The sequence below is a fragment of the Corvus cornix genome, chromosome 1, assembly GCF_000738735.6.
Source record: "Corvus cornix cornix isolate S_Up_H32 chromosome 1, ASM73873v5, whole genome shotgun sequence".
In the NCBI taxonomy this organism is placed as follows: Eukaryota; Metazoa; Chordata; class Aves; order Passeriformes; family Corvidae; genus Corvus; species Corvus cornix.
In genome coordinates, this window is record NC_046332.1 from 79,046,503 (window position 1) to 79,073,585 (window position 27,083).

Here is a 27,083-nt window from a genome sequence, read left to right on the forward strand (position 1 = left end):
ATTCACTTCCTTACCCAATTACCATTCAATAATTCTATTCCACCTCTAACACTGGGTAGGATTGTTGCAAAATGTGGAATATGTAAAAATTTTCTTAAGAAAGGATGTTCTTTGATGTTTGTTCTTTGTCTGCTTTTAAGCCTTATCAACAAGAAGGGATATTCAATCTGTGAAACAGACAACAGCTAACAAGCAAGCTCTAAGTGATGTCCAGGTGTTAGAAAAACAAATTACTTGGTAGAATTGCCTTGTTAGGGTTTAGGGCTTGACATGCTACAGAGATCTCAGACCTAGGGGAAGGTTAACAAAGCTTGGGAAGAAGAATGTACCACTGATAGTGGACACAAAGAATGCAGAATTTACAGGCCACAAAGACATCTGGGAGAACTCCCAAGATAAAGAAGAAACTAATAAACCCAACCCAGCAACTGTGCTGAAATCAGCACTGACTGGGTAAATGATAATTCCAGCAGGGGAAGATTGTGACCACTGGCTCATGGACCACTGACCCCAAAGAGAAAGACTGAGCATGGGACTAATTAGCATGAGAAGCAAGAGAATCATTAACCAATAAAATACCAATTAATAAGAGAACACTAATTCCTTTGTTTGCTAAAATGTATAAAGAGTAAAAGGTTTTGATAATTGGTGTGCATGATTTGTGCAATAACACTGAGCAGCCCAGGATTGTGCAACTCTGAAATAAATAATCAGTGTCTCTCTTAAGTGTGTCATTACTGGCTTGTTGTGCACTGGGTAACAAATCTGATTTTGGCAGAGAAGATTGCTCAGCATTTTGGGCAGTAGCTCCTGCTTTCTATATTTTATCGGTCTAGAGACTGAATTAATTAGTTAAGTATTCCATCGTTTTCTTCAAGTGCTGCTGGTTTTTGTTTGTTTGTTTAGGCACACACATTTAATATAAGTACACTCACACTGAATCAAGATTTTGAACTGTTACTCTAAGAGGAAGAATGTCTTCCTGTATGTCCCAGGACTACTCTGCCAGGCCCATTAGGTTTCCTTCCTAGCTTGTAGCAGAACCCTGAATCAAAAACTTACTACAAAAATAAACACCATTGTCACAATTAAAATCTATGCAAAAAAAGATAGCAAAATGCAGATTTATTTCATGGCTTCAATTACAAATGTATTTACTTCCTGCTTAGCTGAAAATAAATTGGGGTGTACCACTGGCAATCTAAATGATTAACACTACATAAAAAAGTTCAGCTCAGAAATCACAAGCTACCAGTTTCAGTACCTGTAGGGATTTTTCCTAACAAAAATATGTATTTTAAAAAGCCCTGAACCACTTGACATGTATCATCACTGACACACACGGAACACCCATGCCACAACACTGCAGCGCAACTTTCTAATACAAAGTAATCAGTCCTCCAGTGCTCCATAGTCCATGCAGCTGTGCACATCCTCTTCCTTGGAGAGCTATATAGTCCTTCTTTAAAGCACAGGGTCCAAGTTGCTGTGTTTATAACATTACCTCTATGTACAACCACTTCACATTATTGTGGAGCCCAGCACAGAGTCTGAAGTGCCCTTTACTAGTGGCACCTGCTGCTCATGGTGTTCCATGACACAAGTTTGGCTCCCTCAGCTTTCCTGTCACAGAAATCCAGCCATGTGATCTCACTTTTGTTTCTAGCAAATTTTAGTCTTTTCGAGTTAAACGTGCCCTCATAAACACACATTTGGTAGAGACACACCAAGAGCTGTGGAAGGAAGCACTATTCAGTGAAAGGGCCAAGTCGCGAGGCACATGGGTATCTACATGTAATGACGGATATGTCAATGTACCAATGCTCATGTGAAATATGGGACACAGGCAGGAACCAGCAAATAAACACCAAAAGATATTGAAACAAAAAAACCTCACCATACTGAAACACACAATGCTATCACATTTAACATTCTAACAGCTACAGCTTCAAATAGTAACTGGAACTTAAAGAAGAAAATTAAATATCACTGTTGCAAATTTACAGTTGCTTTAGAATTGCTTTTTAAAATAGGAATGAAGGACACTATTGAAAATTCAATTCAATAAGAAGTTGTTACTGTTCATTACAGAAACATAAACAAGCTAGCAATGAATCAAACTGGACGTGAATGTTCTTTTTTCATACACAGGGATTTGATGTTCAATGCTTTATCAGTCGTAAATTTATAAAAGTTAATTTGTTTTCTCCCATTCCCTCATCCAGCTACTCTCTGACTCTCAAGGCAAGTACCTGCCAGTTTGCTCCAATACGAGTCTTTTAACATTCTTGGTGCCAATAATATATGAGAATGCTAGAGGTGTATGGGACCAGATTACTTCAACTGAAAGCAGCAGTGAGATTTTTCTTCATGTATATGAGCTTATCACCTTAGTCACCCTTTGAAGTTAGTGAAGACAAATACCTCCTTCAACTACAACTTCTCACATCCTAAAGAAGTTTTTTTCCCCCAGTGACTACACAGAGAAACTAGGATGAAGGGCTCAGATACAGGTATCTGAAGGAAAAAGTTCCCAGTGAATAGGCCCAATATTTTTAACAAACCATTCAAAAGTATTGTAGATTTTTATTTCTTAGTGCCCATAAACACACACACAATCCACATCTCTAAAGTTTAAATACTAAGTATGAAATTAAATTAAATAACAGGGAACTTCATGTACATGGCATTGGTCTAGACACAAGAGAAACATACAATTAGAGAACTCCACTGGAAGTATTTGGTGAAAAGAAACTAACATCCATAGCAGTCATTGTGACTATTTTTCTGACTCCATTCTGTGCATTAAATAATTCTGTATTTCTCTTCTCAGAATTGTATTTAAACAAGTAATCTTTCTCAAAAAAAAAAAAAAAAAAGAAAAAAGAAAAAAGGCTTCTTAATTTCCCTAGAGAATCAAACAAGCCAGCTGATAAGGAAACTTTAATCTTCTGTAATTAGCAATGGGAAAAAAAAATCCAGCACACTGGAAAGACCGACAATATTTGTAACTACTGTTATATACAAGCCCACTTTTTCTTCACCTTTTTCTCTTTGAAGTTGAGTGTTCTGCACTATTCCAGGAGTCGGTTATGAGGTATGAAAAACCAATAAAAAGGTTAACATTATAACCATTTTAATAAAAGCCACTGCACTGTTTGTACTTTCAAAATATTTCTGAAAATAAAGTAAAAAAATATTTAGTATTCTTAAAAGTCTTAAGGAAATTTTTATTACAAAAGCAGTCATCTTTGTGGCTTCTTTTGAACACAATTCTGCTGCAACATTACACTCAGACATATGGATATGCTTCATATTACCATTATACAAGTAATCACATTGCATTTCTATAGCAGTGAATATTAATTATATAAAACAAATAAACCCTCACAAAAATATATACAGGTACCCAGAAAGCTAATCAAGAAGAAATGATGTTGTCTGTACTAAAAAGTAAACACTATTTTCAAATACTAACAAAACATTCAATTTGTTTGTCTGTTTCTTCTGTCTAAGACTCTTGAGTAAAAAGACTTCCACAGAGGAATTTCTACAACTTTGGTTTATAATGACCTAGAAAGAATGCATACCTCATACATATTGATCTAGTAGATGTCTTTAAAGCTGATATGGAAAGCAACAGGGAAAGCTGTATTTGTGGACTTTATGATGAGAATAATAATTTAAACTCAGGATGTCATATTTCAAATATACAGAAAAGACCTGATTATATTAAACACATTTATCTTCTGCTATAAATTAGCTCATCCAGCCAGATCCCAACGCTTTAATTCCTCATGACTGAAGAAGCTACGTGTTCTCCCCATCTGATTAATAGTAGGCTACATATGGAAGGCCTTAAGAGCCTGCTGTTTTCACTGAAGTGTGTATCTATTTCAGCACCTTTCAGATGCAAAAGTTGGTACTAAGCTGTGCTGGTCATTGGATGATGATTAGCCATACTGGTGCAGTGTTTTGCTTACCAGATGCTTGTTAAAGGGTATGCTAATATCATATTCAGAAACAAGTTTCTGAAAGTTTTGTCCAGAAACCAGAACAAATGGAAACAATTGCAACGGCTTTGTACCCTATGTGAACTAATTAGTCCTGCTGAGAAACAGGCTATATTTGCAGGAGAGGAGCACACATCCATGCCTCTGGCCCCCTGACTAAAACCAGTATGGCAACCTTCTACATAATGAAGCCATGTTAGTTTGTTCAAAGCCAAAACTTGTGGATAGCACTGCACTGCCACAGCCTTACTGGCTAGATCTACAGTTAGTCTGGCAAAAATATTACATTAAAGTACCTGCATGACCTGTAGTACCCAAGCTAGCTTTGTCAGAAGATCCTTTGGTAGTTCTGCAGTATTGCAGTGTGCTCTGTAGACACACCTAGTTCTTGAAACACTGTCTTTTCCAAGCAAATTTATAATGTAAAAGTAGCCTATGGGAGGTTCAAAACATGATATAGATGTAGAATGGCTCTATGGTGGTCAGATGAGAAGGTCATACAACATCCTGTCTTGCGGCAGGAATTTCCCCGACACTTTAAGTGGTTCCATGCACAGATGAGTTGTGTGTGGAGAACGTTAAACAGTCTCATATTAATTGATGGACATTTTAGGAAAGCTGCAAATACTGCACTGATCAGTTCCTTCCAGGGGACATGGCTGGCAAGAATAAAGGAACATGAAAAGACAGGTAAAGTTCCCCAGTTTTCATATCCAATGGCAAACTTCCCATCTTAAACAAACAAACAAACACAAACATCTCAAAAAACCCCAAACAAACGGGAAAATGCAACCACCAGCAAATAAACAGACATGTGACTACTTCCTGAAGCAGGAATGTAAATATTAGTACATGACAAACAACTCTGGACAGCCAGAGTTCAAATGTGTATTAAAGCATAGCCCCTTTTGAGAGGTAACACGGTATCGACATAAACCACCTCTGAGTCATCCCACATCGATGTTCTCAGTTTATGCATTAACAGCTATGCTTATTTATCTGCCCTTTCAGCAAACACGTGAGCCATGGGAGACAAAGGTGCGGCCAAGTTCTTCCAGGTAACAGATCAACAGCCAAGGTCAGGTCTTCTGCACAGTTACTCTTCCACAGAAATTATCTCTTTATTCCCCAGCAATATAGGAGCTGAAAGGTATAATGTCCTTAACCAGAAAGCACTGAATTGCCTGAGAACACAGCAATTAGCTCCTACAGACACTATACCGTACTTAGACCACTGACCTGCCACAGGAGCTAAAGCAATTCTGACTTGTCCATGTTGTCTGTGCTACGTGAGGCTGCCTACAAGAACAGAAACTCTACCTGACTCCTCTGTTGCCTCATCTTCTTTTCACTAGCTGCTTGCTAAAATCTCCATCTCCATCTAAGAGTATTTTCTACACTCAAGCATACCTCAGCAGTACACTGGCCAAGAGATATTTATGGTCAAATCCTTGCCCTTATTTACTCCTGTACAAATCTGACACTTCACAGCCTAGAGACAGAAATGAACATAGGGCTTAACTCAAATTATATGAATAGACTGATGTGCTGGAGAGAATTCATTCTTCCACTGGCTCTGCAGGACTGGCACTGGAAGGCAGTAATAAAACAGAAGTGGACAGATATTTTTCATACTTGAAAAGATCAGGATTTAAACAGGAAATTACACTTTTAAGTATCACTTTCAGAAATAAAACTGCCTCCTGCTATCCATCCTGCTACTAAAAAGTCAGATGAAGATATCAAATTACAAGTGTATGCTGTGAAATTCCATCTGCATTGCTTTCATTTACCTATAAAAATGTTCTAATGGACTTTAAAAGCAGTTCAAGGAAAAATAAAATGATCCCTCAAGCTGAAATGCTAGGATCTGTAGGAGGGCAATACTGGACATTCAAGTGTGTGGTGCTGGTGGTACTGTTTTTGAGAAATGATGACTGAATCCTGTACATGGTCAGAAGTACCCATGTAACAGTAGTCATAAACAGCATGCACGGGCAACCTGAAAAGGAACATCAGGCACCGCCTTTCTTTTGCAACTGCTCCAGTTTTCTTCTTAAGAGGTTGTAGTTTTCCTTGGTTCCAGGTGCCATAGGATCAAGCTTCAGAGAGACTTCATAGTGCTTCTTTGCTAAGTCAAGGTTTCCCCAGCGATGATAAAGCACAGCTGGAACATCAATGGGGAATTTCATTAGCAATATTGTTGAATAATGTACAGTCTTGCCAATCACTTCGAAAACAACATTGAAGTATTTGTTTCCAGCAAGGGTCTGTCACTTGCTGGTGGCACAGTAGCTGCTTGTTCTGTTGCCAAATGCAGGAGCAAAGCCTGGGAGCAGAACTGGCATGGGAATGATGAAGGAATGAATTACAATGGAGCCATAAATGGCAGCTCTTATCTGGTGAGCTCATTGCGGGTTACAAGCATAGCATAAATGAACCAATTTGCAGACACTGAAGTGCAGCTACCTCTGGGCTGGATTGTGCAGCCCTCTTGATCTGTCATATCGTGTGACAGCTTTTCTGGTTTTAGTGCCCTGTTCTTCTGGCTGGCAGTTCTTCTAGAAAGTAAAATAGAAATCTGCCCAGCAGGAAGAAGGCTCAAAAGATTGCTTTTTCTTTTTAAACACAATGAATATGAAGCAGATAAACAATACAGCTGATAAGAGTTAGAAAGGCTCTTACCCAAATTACCGTGATAACTGGCAGCATTTGGATTGGCTTTAATTGCCTTGAGGAACAAAGCTTCAGATTCCTGAATAATTTAAAATAACAAGTCATCAGGAAAGTCCATTCTCATATATATATATAAAACAATGCCAAATTTACCCAGCATTGTAATTAAAAACCCTCTGAAATGATGCCATATCTATATGATACCACCATATAAATATCCTGAGCCTGCCCAATCCTGTAGCTCAAGTGGCTACAGCCCCCTGGAAACAGTAATAATGCTACAAGTAAGTGTCATGCTTTCACAGGCTGCTGTAATTTTAGCAGAAAGTTATTAAGCACTAGTGAAGTGTTTAATAACTCTTTACCTAAGTAAACTCTTACCTACTTTACCTAAATAACTCTTTACCTTTTGCTCTTTACCTAAAGTACCTTTTTTTTTTAATAGTTATAGTATTTTCAAACATTATCTGCTGAAGTTTTCCCTACTTATGCAATCAAATTAAGGATAATGGAATTCAGTATCTAAGCAAACTGCTTTTAGACACCTTTCCTTTTACAATAATTTTAGCATTAAAAACAGGGGCATTGCAGTAAATCCCTTTCAAACATGTTTCAGTGTGGTTCCCAATGAAGAGTACCTGCATACCTTTTATTTAAAAAATCATGCCAAATCATATCATGCCATACAACATCCTTCACATTTTCCTCACCAGTTATCTTCTCTGCATTACCACTTGCAGTGTGTACTCTTAAGACTCTTGGTATCGGAGTACTTAGAAAACATCAGCTCCCTCACCAAATATTCAGAGAATAATTTACTGCTAAATTTATTCTCTAGTTAAAACAATTCTATTTTTCCGAACTAGCTGCTAATATAGATACTTTTTTCCCAGAGCATATTTCCTGCAGAAGTTTAAAAAGTCACAGGCCCCCAGCCCAAATGAAGCATATTTACTCACTGACATGCAAGTTTAGATACTTGAGAGCACATTTTACATAGATTTCTATGCTGTGCTTTAGGGAAAGTTGTTCATTCAGTTTCAATGCAAATGACTTGAAGATAAAATTACCTCAATGTGGTAGGCTTCCGTCTGAATGCACATACTTGCTGTCTGAGGTATGTGAGAATAGTAACATGAAGAAAAGTCCTTTCCTTTGTGCTAAGCTTTTGCTGCTTAAAATATAACACAGGCTCTACTGAAAAAGAAAACCTGTCAGCCAGATTTTTGGTTCCACCATCTTCTTATGTCAAGCATGAAATAACTCTCTGTAAGGGCCCCTTCAGGGGAAAAGAAATTTCTGATGTCAAGATTGAGTCACTCAGCTCTGAGTGACTTAAGAGCCTCCCCATATGTCCAAATTCAAGCCCAAACTAAAAGCATTGCTGAGCACAGCTGAGGCTGCCATTCTCAAGGCAGGAGAGACTCATGCAGAAAGTGCCTTCATCTCCACAGGTCAAGGAAATTACAAACCCCAGGGTTCTCAGAGCTTCTCCAGTGGAGGGCCACAAAGATGAGGGGACTGAAGCATCTCTGTTATGAGAAAAGGCAGAAGAAGCTGGGCCTGTTAAGCCTCCAGAAGAGATGACTGAGGGGACCTCATCGATGTCTAAGTACCTGAAGGGAGTGTGCCAAAAGGATGGATCCAGGCACTTCTCATTCATGCCATGCAACAGCACAACAGGCAAGGAGCAGAAACTGATGCACAGGAAGTTCCACTTGAACATGAAGAAGAACTTCTTTACTGTACAGGTGACAGATCACTGGAACAGATTGACCAGAGGGGTTGTGGAGTGCCCTTCCCTGGAGATACTCAAAACCTGCTTGGATGGGATCCTGTGCAACCTGCTCTAGGTGAACCTGCCCTAGCAGGGGGTTGGATGAGACAATCTCCAGAGGTCCCTTCCAACCCTAAGCAATCTGTGATTATAGTTTTGTTTCATCGACACTGAACTGTGCCATAAATTAAGTCCCTCCTGATGGGAGAGAATTTGCTGAAAGTCTTTGAGAGGAGTTTCACAGATAAACCGAGACTTTTCCTTTAGTTTCAATGCTTCCAGATAGTTGTTTATTAAGTCTTATCAGAGAAACAGAGCCACTAGCGTGACCCAGGTACAGCACAGAAGACAGAAAAGCAGGAGTGAGCTCTAGTTATCAAGATTTACACAGCTTTTAAAGATATTTTAACCAATAGTTACTAAAAACGTACATTATTTTCACTTTCCTACCAATTATTCAGTAACACGACTAGGAACTGCGGAATTTTCTATCCAATCAATCCAAACTACTTTTACTGCAGAATATGGAGTAGTAGAAGAAGGAGAAGAAGGTTTAGAGAACAACAATCCTCCATTTTGATATTTTTTACTCTTATCTATGTACTACAAAGAGAAGCCCAAAACTTCTAAATTTTTCACCCTGTGACAATCTTACATAGTAGTCTATCACCTAATTCACACCACTGTATTTTCTAGTTCTTGTCTGACTGTTGGTAATTTTTTCCAAGGTTTGAAGCTAAAACAGTGTTGTTCAGGGGGGTAAGAACCCATAAAAACAGGCAGAGAAATATTCTCGGCACTCTGGTTCCTACATTTCAGGACAAGGAATACTTGGATAGGAGTTAACAAGGGAACAAGATGCCGGCAAATTTAAGAGTATATGACTCCATAGTGCAAATTCTAGCATTGCTTTTCTATGGCATGAGCAGTTGCTCCAGCATTCTCATACCCAGACTATTAAAGTTCCTGGATGCATTGGTCTCTTTGAAACCCATACTATTTAGTGACTTCATTCATGTTTTGGATGATGGGACTGAATGCGGTTCCAAAACTTTACATATAGCACCTAAGAGGAGGGTGTGAGAAATACACTGGAGGGGAGAACAGCTACTTCGAGGGACCTGGGCAGGTCAGAGAAACAGACTAGCAGGAATCACAGAATGGTTGAGGCTGGACTGGACCTCTGACCATGTGATTTCCTCTGTTAGCACGTCGAGACCACACCTGAAGTATGTGTTCAGGCTGGGGGTCTCCATTACAAGAAAGACACAAACATACTCCAGTGAGTCTTGCAGAGAGCCACGAAGGTGGTAAAGGCTGGAGCACAGGACATGCAAGGAACAGCTGAGAGAAACAGATCTTTTCAGGCTTCAGGAGAGAAGATGAAGGTGCTGCCTACAACTGCTTGATGAGATAATACACGGAAGATGGAAACAGAATCTTCTCACATGTAAGATGGGATGAGACATAATGGATGCAAGATGGCCTACAAGAAATACCAATAAAGGAAACATCAATTTTTTTTTTTTATCATAAAGTTGGTCAAGCATTGAAACATGCTGTCCAGAGAGGTTTTAGAATCTCTATCCACAGAGATACTTAGGATTCAACTGGAACTGGCCCTGGTTTGGGTTAGGGGTTGGATTAGAGACTCAAAAATATGGCAAGAGGTTCAAGATAACCTCCTCTTTTCATACGACTCTGCAGTCCTAAAAATCAACAGTGGATTGGCACTTGAAACCATGTAGTAATTTTAAGTCCCACAAAGCTGTATTTTTTCCCACTCCAAATTTTAGTATTTTGGCCTAATAAGTAAATCTCTTTTTTCCTCACTGGGCAGGTTAACACCAATCAAAATGAAAGATATGCTGACCATGTAATTCAGTCTTATGCCTAAAAGTTGCCACTTACACAGAGCAGAAGCACCTAATGTACAGAATTGCATCCTTTCACTGTTGAAGCACAGTGGGACAACACGTGCAATGTGCTTCCAGATAATTTAATGAAATAGATATTCAAGAGCTGGCTGCCATTACCATACATCTTCAACTCCATGCTCAGAATATTTTTATCACCACTACTTTGCTCAGCAGCTAGTAGAAGCATACTGGTTGATTAAAGGCTATTTAAGGTGCATCATATTCATATTACTGTGGATATATGGAGTAAATATACATACCAGTACATCAATGATATTTCAGATTGCTGCATCTTGCCAAATCTTTAAGTGTTGCCAAGAAACTTGCAGCTTGCATATAGCAAAGGCTTGGGGTAAGCACACTGCATTCCATCTGCTGCCAAGGCCACAAAATTGTAGTCTGGCTTTATTTCAAATACAAAAAATGCTGAATGGTTTCAATTTATTGCACTTTTTACAGAAAAAGTATAGACGTATACATAACAAAAATATAGCACACATCTTTTTCAAAGAACTAAAGATAGCTTGGTTCTTCATCCATTGAGATAAGAACAAGCAATTAAAGGAGAATCTAACTTGGTATAACAGACGTTAATTAAAAAACCCAAACAAAACCACAGAAACAGCTCATCCTTTATGTGCTTTTCCTTCTGGAACAATAAATCATTTATCAGTCAATGCAAAAAAAAAAAGGGCTATTTTTTATTTTTTGTGACGTAGGAAACCTATCTTCTGCTGAAAATCAAAGTGCATTTGAAACTGAAGGACAATGTTGTGTGCTTATTGGAAGGAAATCTCTCACAACATCATAAAACTTTTTTGACTCAATGTCTTTTAAAATAAGAGATAACAAAAATCCCCAGAACAAATCTTCCTTTGTGGCAACAAAGCCAATGTAGTAGCAACTTTTATACAGACACATAATAAGTAACCTAATAAATTAAATGCCTGAGGTTATACAACACATCAGACACAGCCAGGCAGCACTCTGAAAATTACCTCCCATCACCTTGACAGTCTCCATCCCCTGTTCCTCCCCTCCAATTCGATTCAATAAAAATCCTTGAAGAGCCATCCACTCCTCTGTTTTTACATGGTGAGGGGGTAGACAAGAAACCTGAAATTTTCATGCCTTTTTTTCATCAGTAAGCATTCTCCCATTACAAACAAATCTGTATCTCTTCTTTCCAGGCAATGGAAAATACAGCTGCTGAGATCATAACCTTTGGTTATGAGCCCACTTTCCAATTCCCCTAATTTGCTCTCCCTGTTATAACCCAGCAGTTTTAAGTGACTAGTTAAGCTCTGCACAAACCTACTACTCCATTTTGAACTACTAAAACACTCACTGGCGCTCTGCTTTTTTTCCTGGGCTCCACTATTCCTTTTGCTTTTTTCAGAATGTGGACTTAAAAGCTGCACTTTCCCCTACTCTTATTTCTACTTTGTCTCCAACATGTTCTCCTGCAGCATAACAACTTTCAGGGCTGGCAATCAAAACCACTATCTTCTTTTTTATTTTTTAAATCCACTAAGACAGACTTGACTCTCCTACACCTGGAAAAGTTTTCTAGCTTGTTTTCAACTTATTTTTTCTACTTTATTTCATTATAAATGCTCTTTATTCTGTCATGCTACATATTCTTCCCAATGATTGACTATAAAATCCTCTATTCTTCCACAGTCATGACTCACCAAAATAATTCTAGCAATTACCTCCTCCATAATCTCATACCTTATGCATTCTGGATGTTAATTTGTATCCTTCTGGAACTTTGTTAAACTAACCTAAAATATATATTTTATAACAGTCTCAGGTGGAGAGAGAAAAGAATTAGAGCATACAGGAAAAAAACCCAGCCAGTTTAGAAAAACAGCAGCAGGGTGTTAAACAGCATCACTAATGCAAACAAAAGCAAGTGCTGGGTTGTCACAGGCCCTGGCTTCACATGTGGACAGGTCAGGACTCCACAGCTGAACAATACTGTAGAAATTTAAGTGGTCACAGTAACTGCTGGACAAATGTATATATTTTGAGAATCATGGAATCATTAAAGTTGGAAAAGACCTTTAAGATCATGAGGTCCAATTGTCAACCCAGCACCACCACCATGTTCACCATTAAACCATGTCCTCAAGTGCCATATCCACACATTTCTGGAACACTTCCAGGGATGGCGACTCCACCACTTCCCTGGGCAATCTGGTCCAATGTTTTACAACCCCTTTTATGAAAAAAATTTCCTACTATCCAATCTAAACCTTCCCTGGTGCAACTTAGGCCATTTCCTCTTGTCAAGTTTCATATAATAAAATCTTCTTACTTTGTATATAAATGAGGATGTTCCTTCAGTGCTGCTAACATTATCACTACCAAAAAGACATCAAACCCCTTAAAAGCCAAGCTTCGGTAAATGATGTTTTTCTGAGGAACACCAGAATTTGATTATTAATTTTTCCCTATCATATACATAAATCACTGACTATAGAGTCAGTTTAAACAACTAACTATATTAAATGTGTATGATTTATTCTCTATCAGCTCACACAATTCCCTTTGGAAAACAAGTCAATCTCCTCAGTTTCATTACATTTGCTACTTGCAAATAAAGGTAGCTAGTGCTGAGGTACCACTCACAGGCTGGTCCACTGCATCCAAGAGAAAGTTCAATACATTGCTCAATGTATGGACTTTCTCTCACAGTATTCTGAGATCACCCAGGTATCCCATCCTCAATCTGGGATTAACAAACTTGTATTATTGTATTTTAGATAGCATCTGAGGCAAAAAGGCTAGAATTCTTATCTATCTATATTCACAGAACACATAGCAAAAGCACAAGGACTAGCCTGTCTCGTCCAATTTGAGTTCCTGAAACAAGGTCTCTAATTCAATGCAGGCTCTCTCCCTCGGCAGTGAAGCAACACAAGACCCTAACTGCCCTCTAGTGTGCTTAAGAGCCTATTTCTCTCCACTGACCACTGACATAGTGTAAGGCAGTGACATTTGTAACCCAGGCATCTAAAATAAGGAGAGATAAGCTCAAGCCAGAATCACACACCAACACTGTGAAAAAAAGGGGCACTGAAACCTGATTATCTAAGTCATAATCCAGAATGATGTCCTCAAACGGTTTCTACAAAAGATTTAGATGGAGTTTAATTGAGGGAAAAATCCCAACTAAACCAGCCCAAAGCCCTACAGTCAAAAAGATCTAGGTACCTACCTTATATTTTTGTGATTTCCCCAGTACATTAGCCAAGGAAAACATAAGGGAATGATCATTAGGTATTAATTCCAGGGCTTCTCTTCCAACTGCTTCTGCTTGAGCTAGATTGCCTGGGAGCCCAGGCAGAAGAAAAAGAGAAGGCATGTTTCAACACAGCCCTATTAGTTACTTTTCATGATGCAAGCACACATATTTTACAAATAGCTGATTGCATAGTTTTTTGAAGAAAACCAGGTATCACACACACACACAAATGTAAAATCCTGCAGACTCAGGCAATAGAAGGTCTTCATTTTGTTTTCAACATGTAACACCTTCAGAAGAACAACAAAGCACAGATGAAAATGTTCTAGAATTTAATCTATAATACAAACATGCTTGCACATTGATGGCATTTCAAGTAAGTATCAGAAATTCAATGTATCGGCTGGATTTCAAGTGATGCTTTAAAATCACTGAGTCAGAAGGCATTCTTACATCATTAGAGAGTGTCTGTCTGGGTAGCCAAACAAGAAGTAGAGATCCTTTCAGATAAAAACAGATAAAGCTTTAAGTTTTTCTAGACACTGAATTATTAATTGAAACATTCAAATAGACTTTTACCTGTGTTATCAAGCAGTATTATCATATTGTTCCAAGCCAAACTGTGCTCTGGTTTTAGGACTGTAGCATTCCTCCATGCATTCAATGCATCTATATGGCGATTCAAATCTGCATACTAAAAAGAAAAATCCAGTAATTTTGTTATTACTTGCTTTATTTTCCTCTCATGCACTAAAGACACTAAAGAGTTGTTAACGTCTTGCTCCTTTCTAGTATGATTTCTTTTTATAGACAAAAATAAGAAAGGGAATACTCTTGTAGTATGGAAGATGAGAGTGCTATATACTGATTTTCCTTTTCTTTTCTCTGGGAGCGAGGCTTGTCTTCCAATATGCATGTACCAATAGAATAAGGAGAAGAGAGAGCACACAACTTAGAAATCTGCACAAGAGAATTAGTAAATATTTAATGTACATATTTCCAAGAATCTATTTCAAATTTTTCAGCATAGTTCTACTAGCTAATGATATACTAATGAATGCAAAACAGTCTAATATTGGGAAATGATTAATAGTATCTTTTGGGGAAAAAAAATTAAAATCTGTATTTTTGTTTATACTTCTTTATATGATAAAGTAGGATTACCAAAGGTTGTATGGAAGGAAGTATACCAGGAAAGCTATAGGAAAAGCTACTAAAGTATGAAATCAGCCTCAATCACAATACAAGGAAACTGGGATAACTATCAGCTTTTAACAGTACAGCAGAATTATATAAATCTATCTATATATACACAGATAGAGAGACACAGATTCCAGTCATAGCTATCATTTAAGCACTTACCAACCGCCCTAAATTGTAGTAACAATCTGGGTATTTTTTTCTGTGTTTAATTGCTGTCCAGTAGCTTTGCTCTGCCTCTTCAAACCTTCTTAAACTGTTCTGTACTATTCCTAGATTCATCCACGCAGCAGCAAAATCAGGTCTGGGCAAATTGGGAAAAAACACCAAGAGAGAGGACAATTAAGCACTTGAAACACAAGATCCTATTGTATCATTTTGGCTCAGTTGGTGCAAAAAACTGCTTAGCATTGGTCTAAACATACTGTATTTGTACAGCTAAGGACAGCAACTCCTCTGCTTCATGGAGCTCGTTTCTTTCTTTCAGAATATTTCCAAGGTTGTTCATGGCATGTACATATTTTGGATTCAACCTAAAATTTAAAATTTAAGAGATTATTATTATGTATGGACATGTATTAATATATGCAAATTGCTAGCTCTGCAATGCTGCAGAACATGAAAATGAATACCTAAGCATTTTCTTCATGTTAAACATGAAAGCAGTTTTAGGACAAATCATTAAAGTAGTAAAATTTCTAATACCTTACAGCTTCTCTGTAGTATTTGATTGCAGCACTTTGATTTCCTTTGTCAGCCAGGTTTTTGCCAACATTGTAGTGCACCTGAAAACACAGATGGATATTCCACCAGATGCCACACAGTCAGATATTTTGTGGAACCAAGTAGCTAAAAATTCTTTCTCCAAAAAGAAACAGTCAGCACTTGTGTCATTCACGGCTGGCTTTTGGTGTAGGTTGATACTTAAAACTGGACAGTTCATACAATGAAGATAGTAAGAAAAAAATCTGAGGAATATATCAATAGATCAGTTTACCTGTTCCAGCTATTTAAGAGAGATTATTCACTTCCTAGTTTTATAAACGAGATACCACACCTTTCACAAGACACTTTGTATGGAGACCTCCTGCTCTTAATTTCGTTTATTTGCCAGGTAAGAGAAAGTTTGACTCAAACCACATCTATCATAGCAGAAGAAACACTACAGCAATGTATCAATTAAACTTTGTTTTCATTATAGCATAAACTAGAAGAAACTCAACATTCACAGAAAAACCAAACAAAAGGTAACAGACAGACACAATTATTGTCTTAGGATAAAAATGAACCAAAGAGCATTTCTGAAATAACAGCAACATGTTGAAGACTTTGCCTGCTAAAAACTGAAGAATGAAGGAAGGATCTAGAGCTTTCAGACTACAGGGAAGAAGGTGCATCATCCTGATTTATGGCAGGAGTAAATAGGAATAAATATATTTCAGGACAAATCTGAGCTGGAAAACATCTCAAATCCTACTTTAAGACAAATCTCAGACCATGTTACCTGGTTGAAAAGTACTGTGAATATTGACTCTTGAAAAGAGATTTCTCAGTACCTGGATCAGGACTCATTATTTAGATTACCTTACTATTTGAAATCAATTTGTATATACTTCATCTAAAACAAACACATACAGTAATTTCTTCCAAACTTTGAAAATCCAATTTAAAAACACAGTAATAACTTCAGATTGAAGTCCAAAAAGATAGGTCTGTAATGCACTTAGATAAGTCCAACTCACCTTCTGCATTCAAAAAAGGATTTTCTCTGACGTGTCCATTAACTGAAAAATGCTAATTGCAGTTGGCACAGTATTGATCCAATGCACACAATTATTGGAGCCTGGTTGTTAGGGTATTTAATTGTTGAATTTCATCTCTATATGATTGTAACTACATAGTAACATACCATCAACAAATAAAGTTAAGGACATTTTCCACACTTTCTTGAATGGGCGAAAAAGTGTTTTCACTGGTTTTAAGGAGAGCAGAGATACTATGAAGCTTAGTAAGCATGCACAGAGGCAGCTCCTCACACTATAAGATATAAAACAGCACACAAATTCAGCATCCCATAAAAGCAGTTCTAGCACAGCTTCCATGAAGAAAAGAATCCTGGCACTGTGTTGTACATTCATAAAAATATGACAAGGCCCAGGGAAAAGAAGCAACAGAACGGTACATTTATATCAAGAAATAACCAAAGATCAATTGACTGTATCAAAAAGTACAAAAAAGATGGTGCAGCATTTTCCCAGGAACCAATAAAATAAAATGAAGTACCCTGAAAGATGTTTCTTAGAACTGAATTCTATTTATATATCTCTTCCAGAAATGTTTCAGAACACTAACATTCTTAACAAACTGGATTGCTCTGATTATATATGCTGAAGATCACATATTCAAATTTCACCCAGATAAAAGATAAATTGTGGCAACACAGAAGAAATACTTAAAGATGTCACTGAATACTGTATGTTAGCCCTTGAAGTACCTGAGTTTACACTTCAGTATCAGCAAACAAAATTATATTTAACTTGATTCAATTTCATTCTTTAAGAAGCTTTACAAAATGAAATTTGACTAAAGACTGGGACAGAGCAGATGAGAAAAATCTTGGTGTACACCAACCACTCAGTCTTTCACATGCCAGCTATCTTGTGTTAGGAAACAGCACTTCACTTTCTATCTTTCACACGTTTATTTTTTTAACATGTAGTATCTTCACATCAATTTTTTTTTCCCAAAAGTAGCATCAGAAAGAGTATTTTTCTCACATAAACAGAATTGTGCAGTCTGAAGAAAACTGAGAGATATCAATTCTCTCAAGTCAAAACATCAAATGAGGTATTAAGCGCACTTTTGTGAACTGAACTAAAAAGATGTACTATAGTCTATTGAAGCTGATAGCACAACAATTTAAATAAACTACTAGCATTTTCAGTGGTGTATTTTTGTCCTCAGCTCTAGCTTCTGTGTGAAAGGAAATGATGTTTCTACACAATACTCCCAAAAATGAAGGGCTCCTTGGTGTATGTAAGTTTTCTAATTTCCCTTCAAGTGAAACCGTAGCTTTAGTTCTTCTTAATATGGTGGTGACAAGGAAGGGAAGAGGGAAAAAAACCTAAACCAAACATACCAAAAGAAGTGTCCAGCTTACCGTAAATATCCAATGACAAAACCAGTTCTGCAATGGGTTGTAAGATGCAGTAACTTCCTGCTCTTAAGAACAGAACCAGCAAATGGTTTCCAGGCACATAGGGTCATTTGAGATGTGCAGGTTACTTCTGCCATCCAGCCATGTCTCTCACTTCACTGGCCACGGCAGAGAGATGCCAAGGTCAGCCTTTAGCTCACTTAAAGCAGGCCTGCAGTAACCACCTGCTGTCTGCTGAGCACAAGGTGTGACTCTTGCACAACACGGGGACACAAGTGCTTTCTATGTACCAATTGGTGGGAAGGATCTGGTCTTTAATAATGAGGGGCCGGTGAGTTGTTTTAAATTTCATCTCTAGAGGTGTGGTTCTTCTGCTTTTGGCAGATATTGTGCATGCCAGCCTGGGAGGGAAGATCTTCCTTTTCTGGTTAAACATTTAAGAGCAGACAGAGCCCTTCCTTATTAAATGATTAAATATTAACTGGAAATGACGTATTACATTATTCCCAGATGATCCTTTATCAATCTTAAACAGGTAATTACAGTAGTAGCTCTAAAAGGAGCATTCTCAGGGATGCATAACAACATAGTATTCTCTGAAATCTAGACAATCAGGTAAAAATACTCTAGGGTAGAACCTACTTTCACTCAACAGGCATGTGTTGTTTAATTAACATAACCATGGCATCACAGCCTAGCCAAGGAATAGGCTCTAAGTGTTTGTCTGTTTGCAATACTTCAATCTGCCTAAGAAGCCTGGATAAAAAAGAAAAAGCACTGCATATTATTCTGTGCTAGATATACATAGTACTTGAACTTGTATTTAAATGTTAAATTTAAACAAAGAGAGAAAAAAAATTATATTTTCCTGTACAAAAATGAAATTATTGCTAGCCTGATTTTTTTTGCTTTTTTTTCCCCCCCTCAAAGTAGCATAGGAAGAAATTGAAATGTAGTATCACCTTCTAGGAGGTACATCCCCTCAGCTGAAGCACTACTATTATCATCAATTTTACTCTCTCTCTCTTCCTAGCTGCTGATAATCACTTTTTAGCAAATATGAACATTTTCTGAAAAGGATGAAAGCAAAGCACAGACGTCAAAATTTCTCCAGGAACATGTAGATGCCTCCGTTCAATGCCAGCTCCTGTCATCAATCTTCTCTTTCTTCTACTGCTAAAACTCTGTTTTCTAAATAATAATAAAACAAAGCTTTTTTGATAGTCACATCTTGTTTGTGTATCTAATGTTGTCTAAAGGTTCTTCTGCATGACTGTGCTTGTATATGCAAAAATTGACATCTCAAATGGTGGCAAAACACTGCAAATAGCCCATATAAAGACAGCCCACAGCACTTAAGTTAAATTCCTGAGAAGATAATCCCCTTTTAATATATATCATTAAAAAAACCAAAAACAAAACTTCAATATCAAAAGGAAATGTCCTCTTGATCAGCTTCCTTAAGGATCAAAGATCAGATCCTCAGGCAGGAATCTTGTTCTGTCACAAAGGGGTTTTACAGGACCTTTTAAGAAAGTATAGAAACCAATCTCACAAACTTATTGTACCTTTTCAGCATTAGCACAGCTTGTCTCGGACAAATTTGTATCTATAATGATTGCAGTTTGCATAAAGCATCAAGTTCAAAGTTACTTACCCTGGTATGTCAAGGCAGATAGTAACATTATGTTGAGAGTATTTTAACCTCCTTGCTTATTATTGTAGAAAAGTTGCTACTGAAATGGCTTTTCAAAAATTACATTTAATTATTTCTATCCTTTAAAGAAAAGCCAGTAGCAAGGAGAATGTAGAGATTAGGTACAAAATAACAACAATTTACAATCATTTAAATTTATTTATTTCAAATCTAGGAAAAGAAAAATGCCGGCTATTTCCCATGTACGTAACAATGTAACTGCAATTATTTATTTAGATACTCAATGAGAGAAAGTAATCTAGGAATAAAGACCATCTCTGGATTCTTAACTGCTATGGCTTCTCCAAAAGGTAAGAAAAAATAACTCAGTTCTTCCAACAGTGCAAACATTTCCAAAGGCAAAAAAAGAAAAGGCAGCAAGATGAGTATTTTTGGGAATAATCTTTAAAACTAAAAGAGACAATGTGTAATGACTTCAGAAGGTGAGGAGCAATCCAGCAATGTCTAGAAATAGAGAACAGCAGTAGGGCAGGGGCAAAATCTCACATAATCTTATGTATCCACATCTGCTGTAGTTGTCAGGACTTCTTTTATCATCAGTGGAGAGAAAGACAAATCTAGGATGCAGTCCTTCTGAGTTATATCTCTCATTTAGTCCAATGTGATGAACCACATGCTAAAAGAAACAGCTTCTTCTCCCCAGGAGAAGAATCCAATCCATACAGTATGAAAAAAGGTGGTAGGAAAAATGGAATCAATATACAGGCACTTCCTGTTCAGCTAAGGAAAATACTGCCAAATGTATTAAAAATGTGTACTGTTTCAGTCTAATGACCTTTGAAACCAACCTGAGTGTAGGGCCATGCAAGTTCAAATGTGTGACATGCTCCTGGACATGTTTAACCAAGATGTGTAACATACTTCTTTCTCTCTCTTAAAAACACCCACCCACCCAATAGGTATTTACATCCAGATATGTGTGTGTGTGTGAATATCTATATATATATCTATCATATATATTTTTAAAAATATTGTAAATAAGTAACATTTAAAATAAATTTTAAAATATTTAAAACATTTAAAAATCTGTATTGGGAGCTTTTTTTAGAGGTCAAAATATTTGTAGCTTCATTATGGTACCTGATTATTTCCAATCAATTTTAAAGTCACTGCAACATTTATTAAAGTTGATCTTAAATGCCAGATCTTGAGCCAGATGTGTCACCACTCAAGGCACCAGATTCACTACTATACCAGACAATCTCATTTAACGCAGTTTCCTCATCTTTATCTAAAGATATGCTTAAAGATGATGAGTCTTGGAATTAGAGAAGGCAGTGCTGTTACTACTTGTTATTTAGAATTAGGGTAAGTTTACCCTATACTTCCCACACAGACTATTTGGAATTGAAAAGAGCTGTACCACAAAACATGAACAGCCTGTTCTGCTAGTTAGGATTTGAGATCCTGCTACATAATGGAAGTAAAGCGGGACCACATTAGACATACTTAATATGTTCCAGGAACAACAAGAAAAAGCTATTATCTATGTGCCATTCTTTGGTCTGCACCAGCCTCCTACTGAAATAAATGGGTCACTGACAAAAAGTCCTGTGGAGTCATTTTTAAAGGAAGCCTGCAATTTCAAGACAACTGAAGATCAGAACAAAACCCAGTTCAAATTTTTACATTTACCTTTGTCAAAATTAAATAAATATAGATGAGTTCACAAAGAAAACAAGAAAGAGGCTCTTAACACATGGACTCTCTAATGTTCCTGCTTAGGAAAGTTCCCTACTATTGTGATTTCAAAGTTACATCCTTCAGCAAAATTGAAATGTGAGCCTACAATCCCTTCCCTGTTCACATCGCCACGCTTTCCACTTGCACAAGCTGTCACCAGCAAAAATACAGCTCAGGCATGTCTACAGTGCCCAGTGTTGACAAACACAAGCTCATTTTGCCTGTACGTTCATTGGCTTTAAACCAGCTGCATTAGTTCAGTAGCTTGTGCACAGCTTATCAGCTCAAGCACAGTATTGTGAGAGCACAGCTACACATCTTCCCAGCCAGGCATGGCGGGAGTCCAAGGAGCTTGGAGCACAGGCAAAGAGTGTGGATCTGTCTGAAGCACTCTTACCATGGCAGATGGATGGAGTTACACACAAAGAAAACAGATTGCATTTGCTCCATTTATAGTATGCGTTTGTCATCCAGAAGACAAGATATACTGAGGTCATCATTAAAAAGAAGATGGTTGCCTACCACTGCCACACAATAAAATACAACAGCTCTTTTCCTATGTATTACAATCCAAGATTACCAAAAGACGCCACCATGTTGTAAATATTAGCCATAAATATTTTTTACACCTCACTGCTGCATATTTGTATTCCAGTAAATGCTAAGTTTATTGTTCTCTTTGTGAAGTTGAGCATTCACACTTTTTAAACTCTGTATCTTGATCGGTATTGTCTAGATACCACTCTAGATTACAGAAATCTAATAATTTAAAACATCAATGTACTTTTATAGACATATAGCTGTTTATATTTTTATAGCTGCACGTTCCCACTCCCAGGCTCTTCAAAGAGTCTCTTTACTGAAATTCAGACACCATCAAGGCTCAGTGGTATACTCCAACAGATCACACTCTTGGCTGTCAAAGGACTGCTGTGGAGGTCACCTCTGCTGGAGGCTAGAGTCAGTCTCCAACGCTGAACACTGCTGCTCAGCTCAGTGAAACATGCTATCCAGTTCCACGTCTTACTTGTTCCCTCACTAAGCCTGCAGGGAAAATTGCAGCTTTCCTCAGTGTCCATGTCTGAAGACTCTAGCCCATTCAGCTGCTGTAAAAGAGCAGAAGTGGGAGCAAAGATTTTACTCCCACATCCTGCAATTGCACTGATGATATGCTGCTTTGTCCCTCAGCTGTGCTGGCTTTATATACCACTGGAAGGTATACAGAAAGGATTCTAAAAACAGCACAGACATTTTTCAGCTGAATACATTGCTACAATTTACTTACCCTGTTTTGATTTTTTTACTGCAATAACTTGCAATTATACACACAATTTTTTAAGTAGATTTTATTAGCAGTACACCCAATTTGACTGGATGCCTTTCTTGAAGTGCACTCTCCCTTCTCCCTCACCTCCCCACTCCCACTCCCAAGTTCTGAATTACAATATTGTAATTTGCACTTTCTGGTATTTTGACTATGCTACCACTGTAATTTAGGTGTCTGACATGTCAATGTCATTCCTGAACCAAGTAAGACTGTGAATAACACTGTAGCACAATATACTAACTATGCATAACACCTCCTTGACCCCAAATTTCAAAACACCTGAAAAAAAAGAAAAAAAGATTAGAAGTCCATGAGTGACTTACTTTTGCATTCAGAGGGCACACAGACAACGCGCTCCTAAAAAGCTGTTCTTCTGACCTCCACTGACTGCTGCGGAGTGCACAGCGCATAACATTTATCAACAAGATTCCAAGTACTGCCACAGCAAGAATTTTCTTAAGGAAAGAGAGCCAAGTTAAGAAACAAATCTTGCAGTTGAACAACTTCATCATCAACTTTACTGATTATTTTGATGGTACCTTTTTCTTGGCTTGCTTACTCAAGAGACTAAATCCATATGTAAAGAGAATACAATATCCAATACTGGGGAGGTAGATGACTCTCTCTGCAATAACAAATCCTACTCGGAAGAAGAGATTACTTGCAGGAAGAAAAGGGATAATAAGAAATCCAAGTCCCAGTGTAAGGATTCTGCAAACAAGAAACAGATTCTCAGATTAACTACAAATCTTAACAAAAGTACCTTTTCCACTTAACATATAAACTTTATTTAAACACTGTAGAAGGATGTGCATATAGAACAGGACATTCAAACACAGCCTTTGAGACCCACTAAAAAGATCAGATCAAATTTCAGTGAGGCACTTTAAAAATCGTTGCTATAATTTCCAGAAAAGCAATATTCATGCTTCCAGGCCAGAAGATAGCCCCATTACATATTAATTACATAACTCCTATTTAAAATACACAGGCAGGAAAAGTAATGGTAAAAGCTACCTGTCTATTTTTGGACCTACTAAGACAGTAATGGGGGTAAAAACATAAGTCACTGTTAAAGAATAAACTTAGGTGCACATTCAACTGAGAGGGTGGTTTTCCTCCTAACAAACACATCAATAGTAGAATCCATTGTGGTTAACCACTTGAAAGTTAGTAATCTACACTCTTTCTACAGTCAGAAGAGACATACTTTTCAAGGGCAGTTTGTCTTCCTTTTTTTAGGCATCAGTGTTAACATCCTCAGCAGGTAACTCTTTATGGACTATACACAGCTCAGACAAAAGAGTCTAGGTACCTCACTTTTATAGAGCTGACATAAGGGAATAAGAACCTCAGGTCCATGTCAGGTATTTCTTACAAAGGCCACGGGCATGGTAATTTTCTATTCTAATTTATTACAAATGAATCTCCACAGTGTAAGGTAGATGTGTCCTCTTGCTATTTTCTCATGCCCAAAAGTCCTAGGCCTTCAGTATACTTTTTGTCTTCACTTTTTACTAAAAAACTATTTAGCAATAAAGGCTTAGTGAGTGCATTTTTACTGGAAAGTATGACATCACTTGCAGCAAGAATTCCACCCCCTCTCCAAAATGATTTCTCTGTGCAAATAAGTATGGGAACAGCAGAAAGGCAGGCAGGTGCCCTGTTAACATTTAAAGGGATGAGAGGGAAGAAAAGAATAAGAAAAGATTTTGCACTCTGAACAATAGAATTATCTATGTCAGTGATAAAAGGAAGACTGGAAAATGTGGGCCCTCTCTGGAAGCAAATGGGAAGCCTTGTTACCCAGGGCATAGGGAAGGCTAAGGTATTCAACAACTTTTTCGCCTCAGTCTTCACTAGCAAGTGCTCCAGCCACATCATTCAAGTCGCATGAGGCAAAGGCAGAGACTGGGAGAATGAAGAACTGCCCGCCATAGGAAAAGGTCAGGCTCAAGAACATCTAAGGAACCTGAAGGTGCACAGCTCCATGGGATCTGATAAGACACATTCATGAATCCTGAGGGAACTGGATGGATAAAGTTGCTAAGATAGTGCTGAACCCCTACTCTTCATATTTAAGAAGTCATGACAGTCCACTGAAGTTCCCACTGACTAGAAAAGGGGAGACATAACCTTCATGTTTTAAATAGGGAAAAAGGCAGACACAGGAAACTAGGTCAGTAGGTCACCTTTGTGCCTGGCAAGATCATGGAGCAGATCCTCCTGGAAAATATGCTAAGGCACATGGAAAATAAGGAGATGATTGGTAAAAGCCAACCTGGCTTCACTAAGGAAAAACTCTGCCTGACAAATTCTGTAGCCTTTCATAATGGAGTTACAGCTTTGCTGGGTAAGGGAAGAGCAACTGATGTCATCTACTCGGACTTGTGCAAAGCCTTTGACACTGTTCAGCATGACATCCTTCTCTCTAAATTGGAGACGTGGATTTGACAGATGGATCTCCTGGTGGATAAGGAAGTGGCTGCATGGTGGCACTCAAAGAGTTGCAGTCAATGGCTCAGTGTCCAGTGACAAGTGGTGCTCCTCAAGGGCTGGTATTGGGACTGGCACTGTTTAACATCTTTGTTGGCAATATGGACGGTGGGACTGAGCGCACCCTCAGCATGTTTGCCCATGACACCCAGCTGTGCAGTGCGGTCGACACACTGGAGGGAAGGGATGCCATCCAGAGAGACCTGGATAGGATGGGTAGGCTGATGCAAACCTCATGAAATCCAAGTGCAAGGTCCACTACTTGGGTCAGGGCAATCCCAAGCACAAAGACAGGCTGGACAGAAAATGGCATGAGAGCAGCCCTGAGAAGAAGGACTTGGGGGTGTTCAGTGATGAGAAGCTCAACATGACCCAGCAATGTGCACTTGCAGTGCAGAAAGCCAACCATATTCTGGGTTGCATCAAAGCAGTGTGGCCAGCAGGGCAAGAGAGGTGATCCTGCCCCTCTGCTCTGCTCTAGACCCCACCTGGAGTGCTGCATCCAGCTCCAGGGCCCCCAAGATAAGGAGGACCTGGACCTGTTGTAGTGAGTCCAGACGTGGGCCACAAAGATGAGGAGAAGGCTAGAGCCTGCCTCCTGTGAAGACAGGCTGAGAAAGCTGGAGTTGCATATCCTGGAGAAGGCTCCAGGGAGACCTTCTAGCAATCTTCCAGTAGTTAAAGGGCACAACAAGAGAGGGGCTTTAAAAAAGGACATGTAGTGATAGTGCCCCATTCCTGGAAGTAATCAAGGCCTGGATAAATGGGGCTTTGAGAAACCTGATCTCAGGGAAGGTGTCCTTGCCCATGGCAGGGGGACTGGAACTACCCCAGCTTTAAGGTCCCTTCCAACTCAACCGTTCTGTGATTGAGCAGTTAAAAAATTTTAAAGAACTGAGAAATTAAGTCTACAAAAAGTCCATGGGAACAGAACCTGCAAAATTAAACAGAAGCCCTTGGTAAGAAAGAACAGTTTACAATAAATTTTTTAGTTTCTTTGGGTAAAATACAAGTTGTTTTCTGAGTAGATACTATGGGTCAAGCATTTACTTTTTAACTGTTGACCATGGCCAGTATTTCTACCTGCTTTCAAAGCACGTCTCCTCTCCTCCATTATTAGGAGAAGATTAAAGGAAATGATGACTTTTAAGAAGTAAGGGCAACAACATACGTAATTTCCTACTGCGTTTTGAGCACATATTACTTTTTACCACCTACAGTGTTAAGGATCTCAAAATACCATTTCAGGAGAAAATATAAAGCAGCCATCCATGCCTCCTCCTCCAATTCCGTTTCCTAGTAGTTGGTGTACAGTGATGGGCCCAAATTGGGATAAAACTGTAATGACAGCTATAAATATTTATTTGAACTGCATTTGCTCGACACTGGTTCCACTGAATTGTTAAAATTATCAGTAGTGGATTTAACAAAATAATACTGTACTCAAGTTGGCCAGGCATTTAAAATTCATCAACATCTCTTACCTTCTCTTATGGCTGTCTTCTGAGCACAGAGCTTGGCATATCAGACCAATTAGGCAGAACCAAAGTGCTGCTAGTGCAATTATCCTCCAGTCGCTGACGGATTTAATGAGGGGTATGCAGCCCATTGACCAATCAAAACACAGCCACCAGGGACACAACAGCAACCATGCATTCAGCGAATAGTAGTAATTATAGTTTATAGCCTGTCAGTCAAAGAGAAAACAAACATTTATTTGATACTAAACCTGGGGGGGGGGGGAGGAGGAGTGGGGCAACTTTAGTCCTTCTCTCTTCCCTCATTTCCCTTGTAACAAAATAAAGACGCCATGAATACTGTTAGACTACAACTATTTACATATCCATTACTATTACAGCTGTGAA

The 27,083-nt window shown here is 38.3% G+C and overlaps 1 protein-coding gene across 3 annotated transcripts in view; it reads right to left on the bottom strand.

The window, feature by feature from the left end:
• Nucleotides 1–1,096: 1,096 nt before the first annotated feature.
• TMTC4 (transmembrane O-mannosyltransferase targeting cadherins 4) overlaps nt 1,097–27,083 on the bottom strand; it is a 56,578-nt gene continuing 30,591 nt past the window's right edge. For 2 of the 3 annotated variants that reach the window (XM_039561939.1, XM_010394110.4), the window contains 10 exons: nt 26,703–26,905; nt 23,262–23,433; nt 23,046–23,177; nt 15,544–15,623; nt 15,264–15,371; nt 15,001–15,142; nt 14,218–14,332; nt 13,612–13,724; nt 6,699–6,768; nt 1,097–6,180 (listed from right to left, as the gene is read on the bottom strand). In XM_039561939.1, coding sequence (XP_039417873.1) covers nt 6,029–6,180; nt 6,699–6,768; nt 13,612–13,724; nt 14,218–14,332; nt 15,001–15,142; nt 15,264–15,371; nt 15,544–15,623; nt 23,046–23,177; nt 23,262–23,433; nt 26,703–26,905 — 1,287 coding nt within the window. In that variant the 3' untranslated portion in view covers nt 1,097–6,028. Of the gene's footprint in view, nt 6,181–6,698; nt 6,769–9,197; nt 9,953–13,611; nt 13,725–14,217; nt 14,333–15,000; nt 15,143–15,263; nt 15,372–15,543; nt 15,624–23,045; nt 23,178–23,261; nt 23,434–26,702; nt 26,906–27,083 lie in introns of those variants that run through there. The other variant, XM_039561997.1, reaches the window with a different exon arrangement.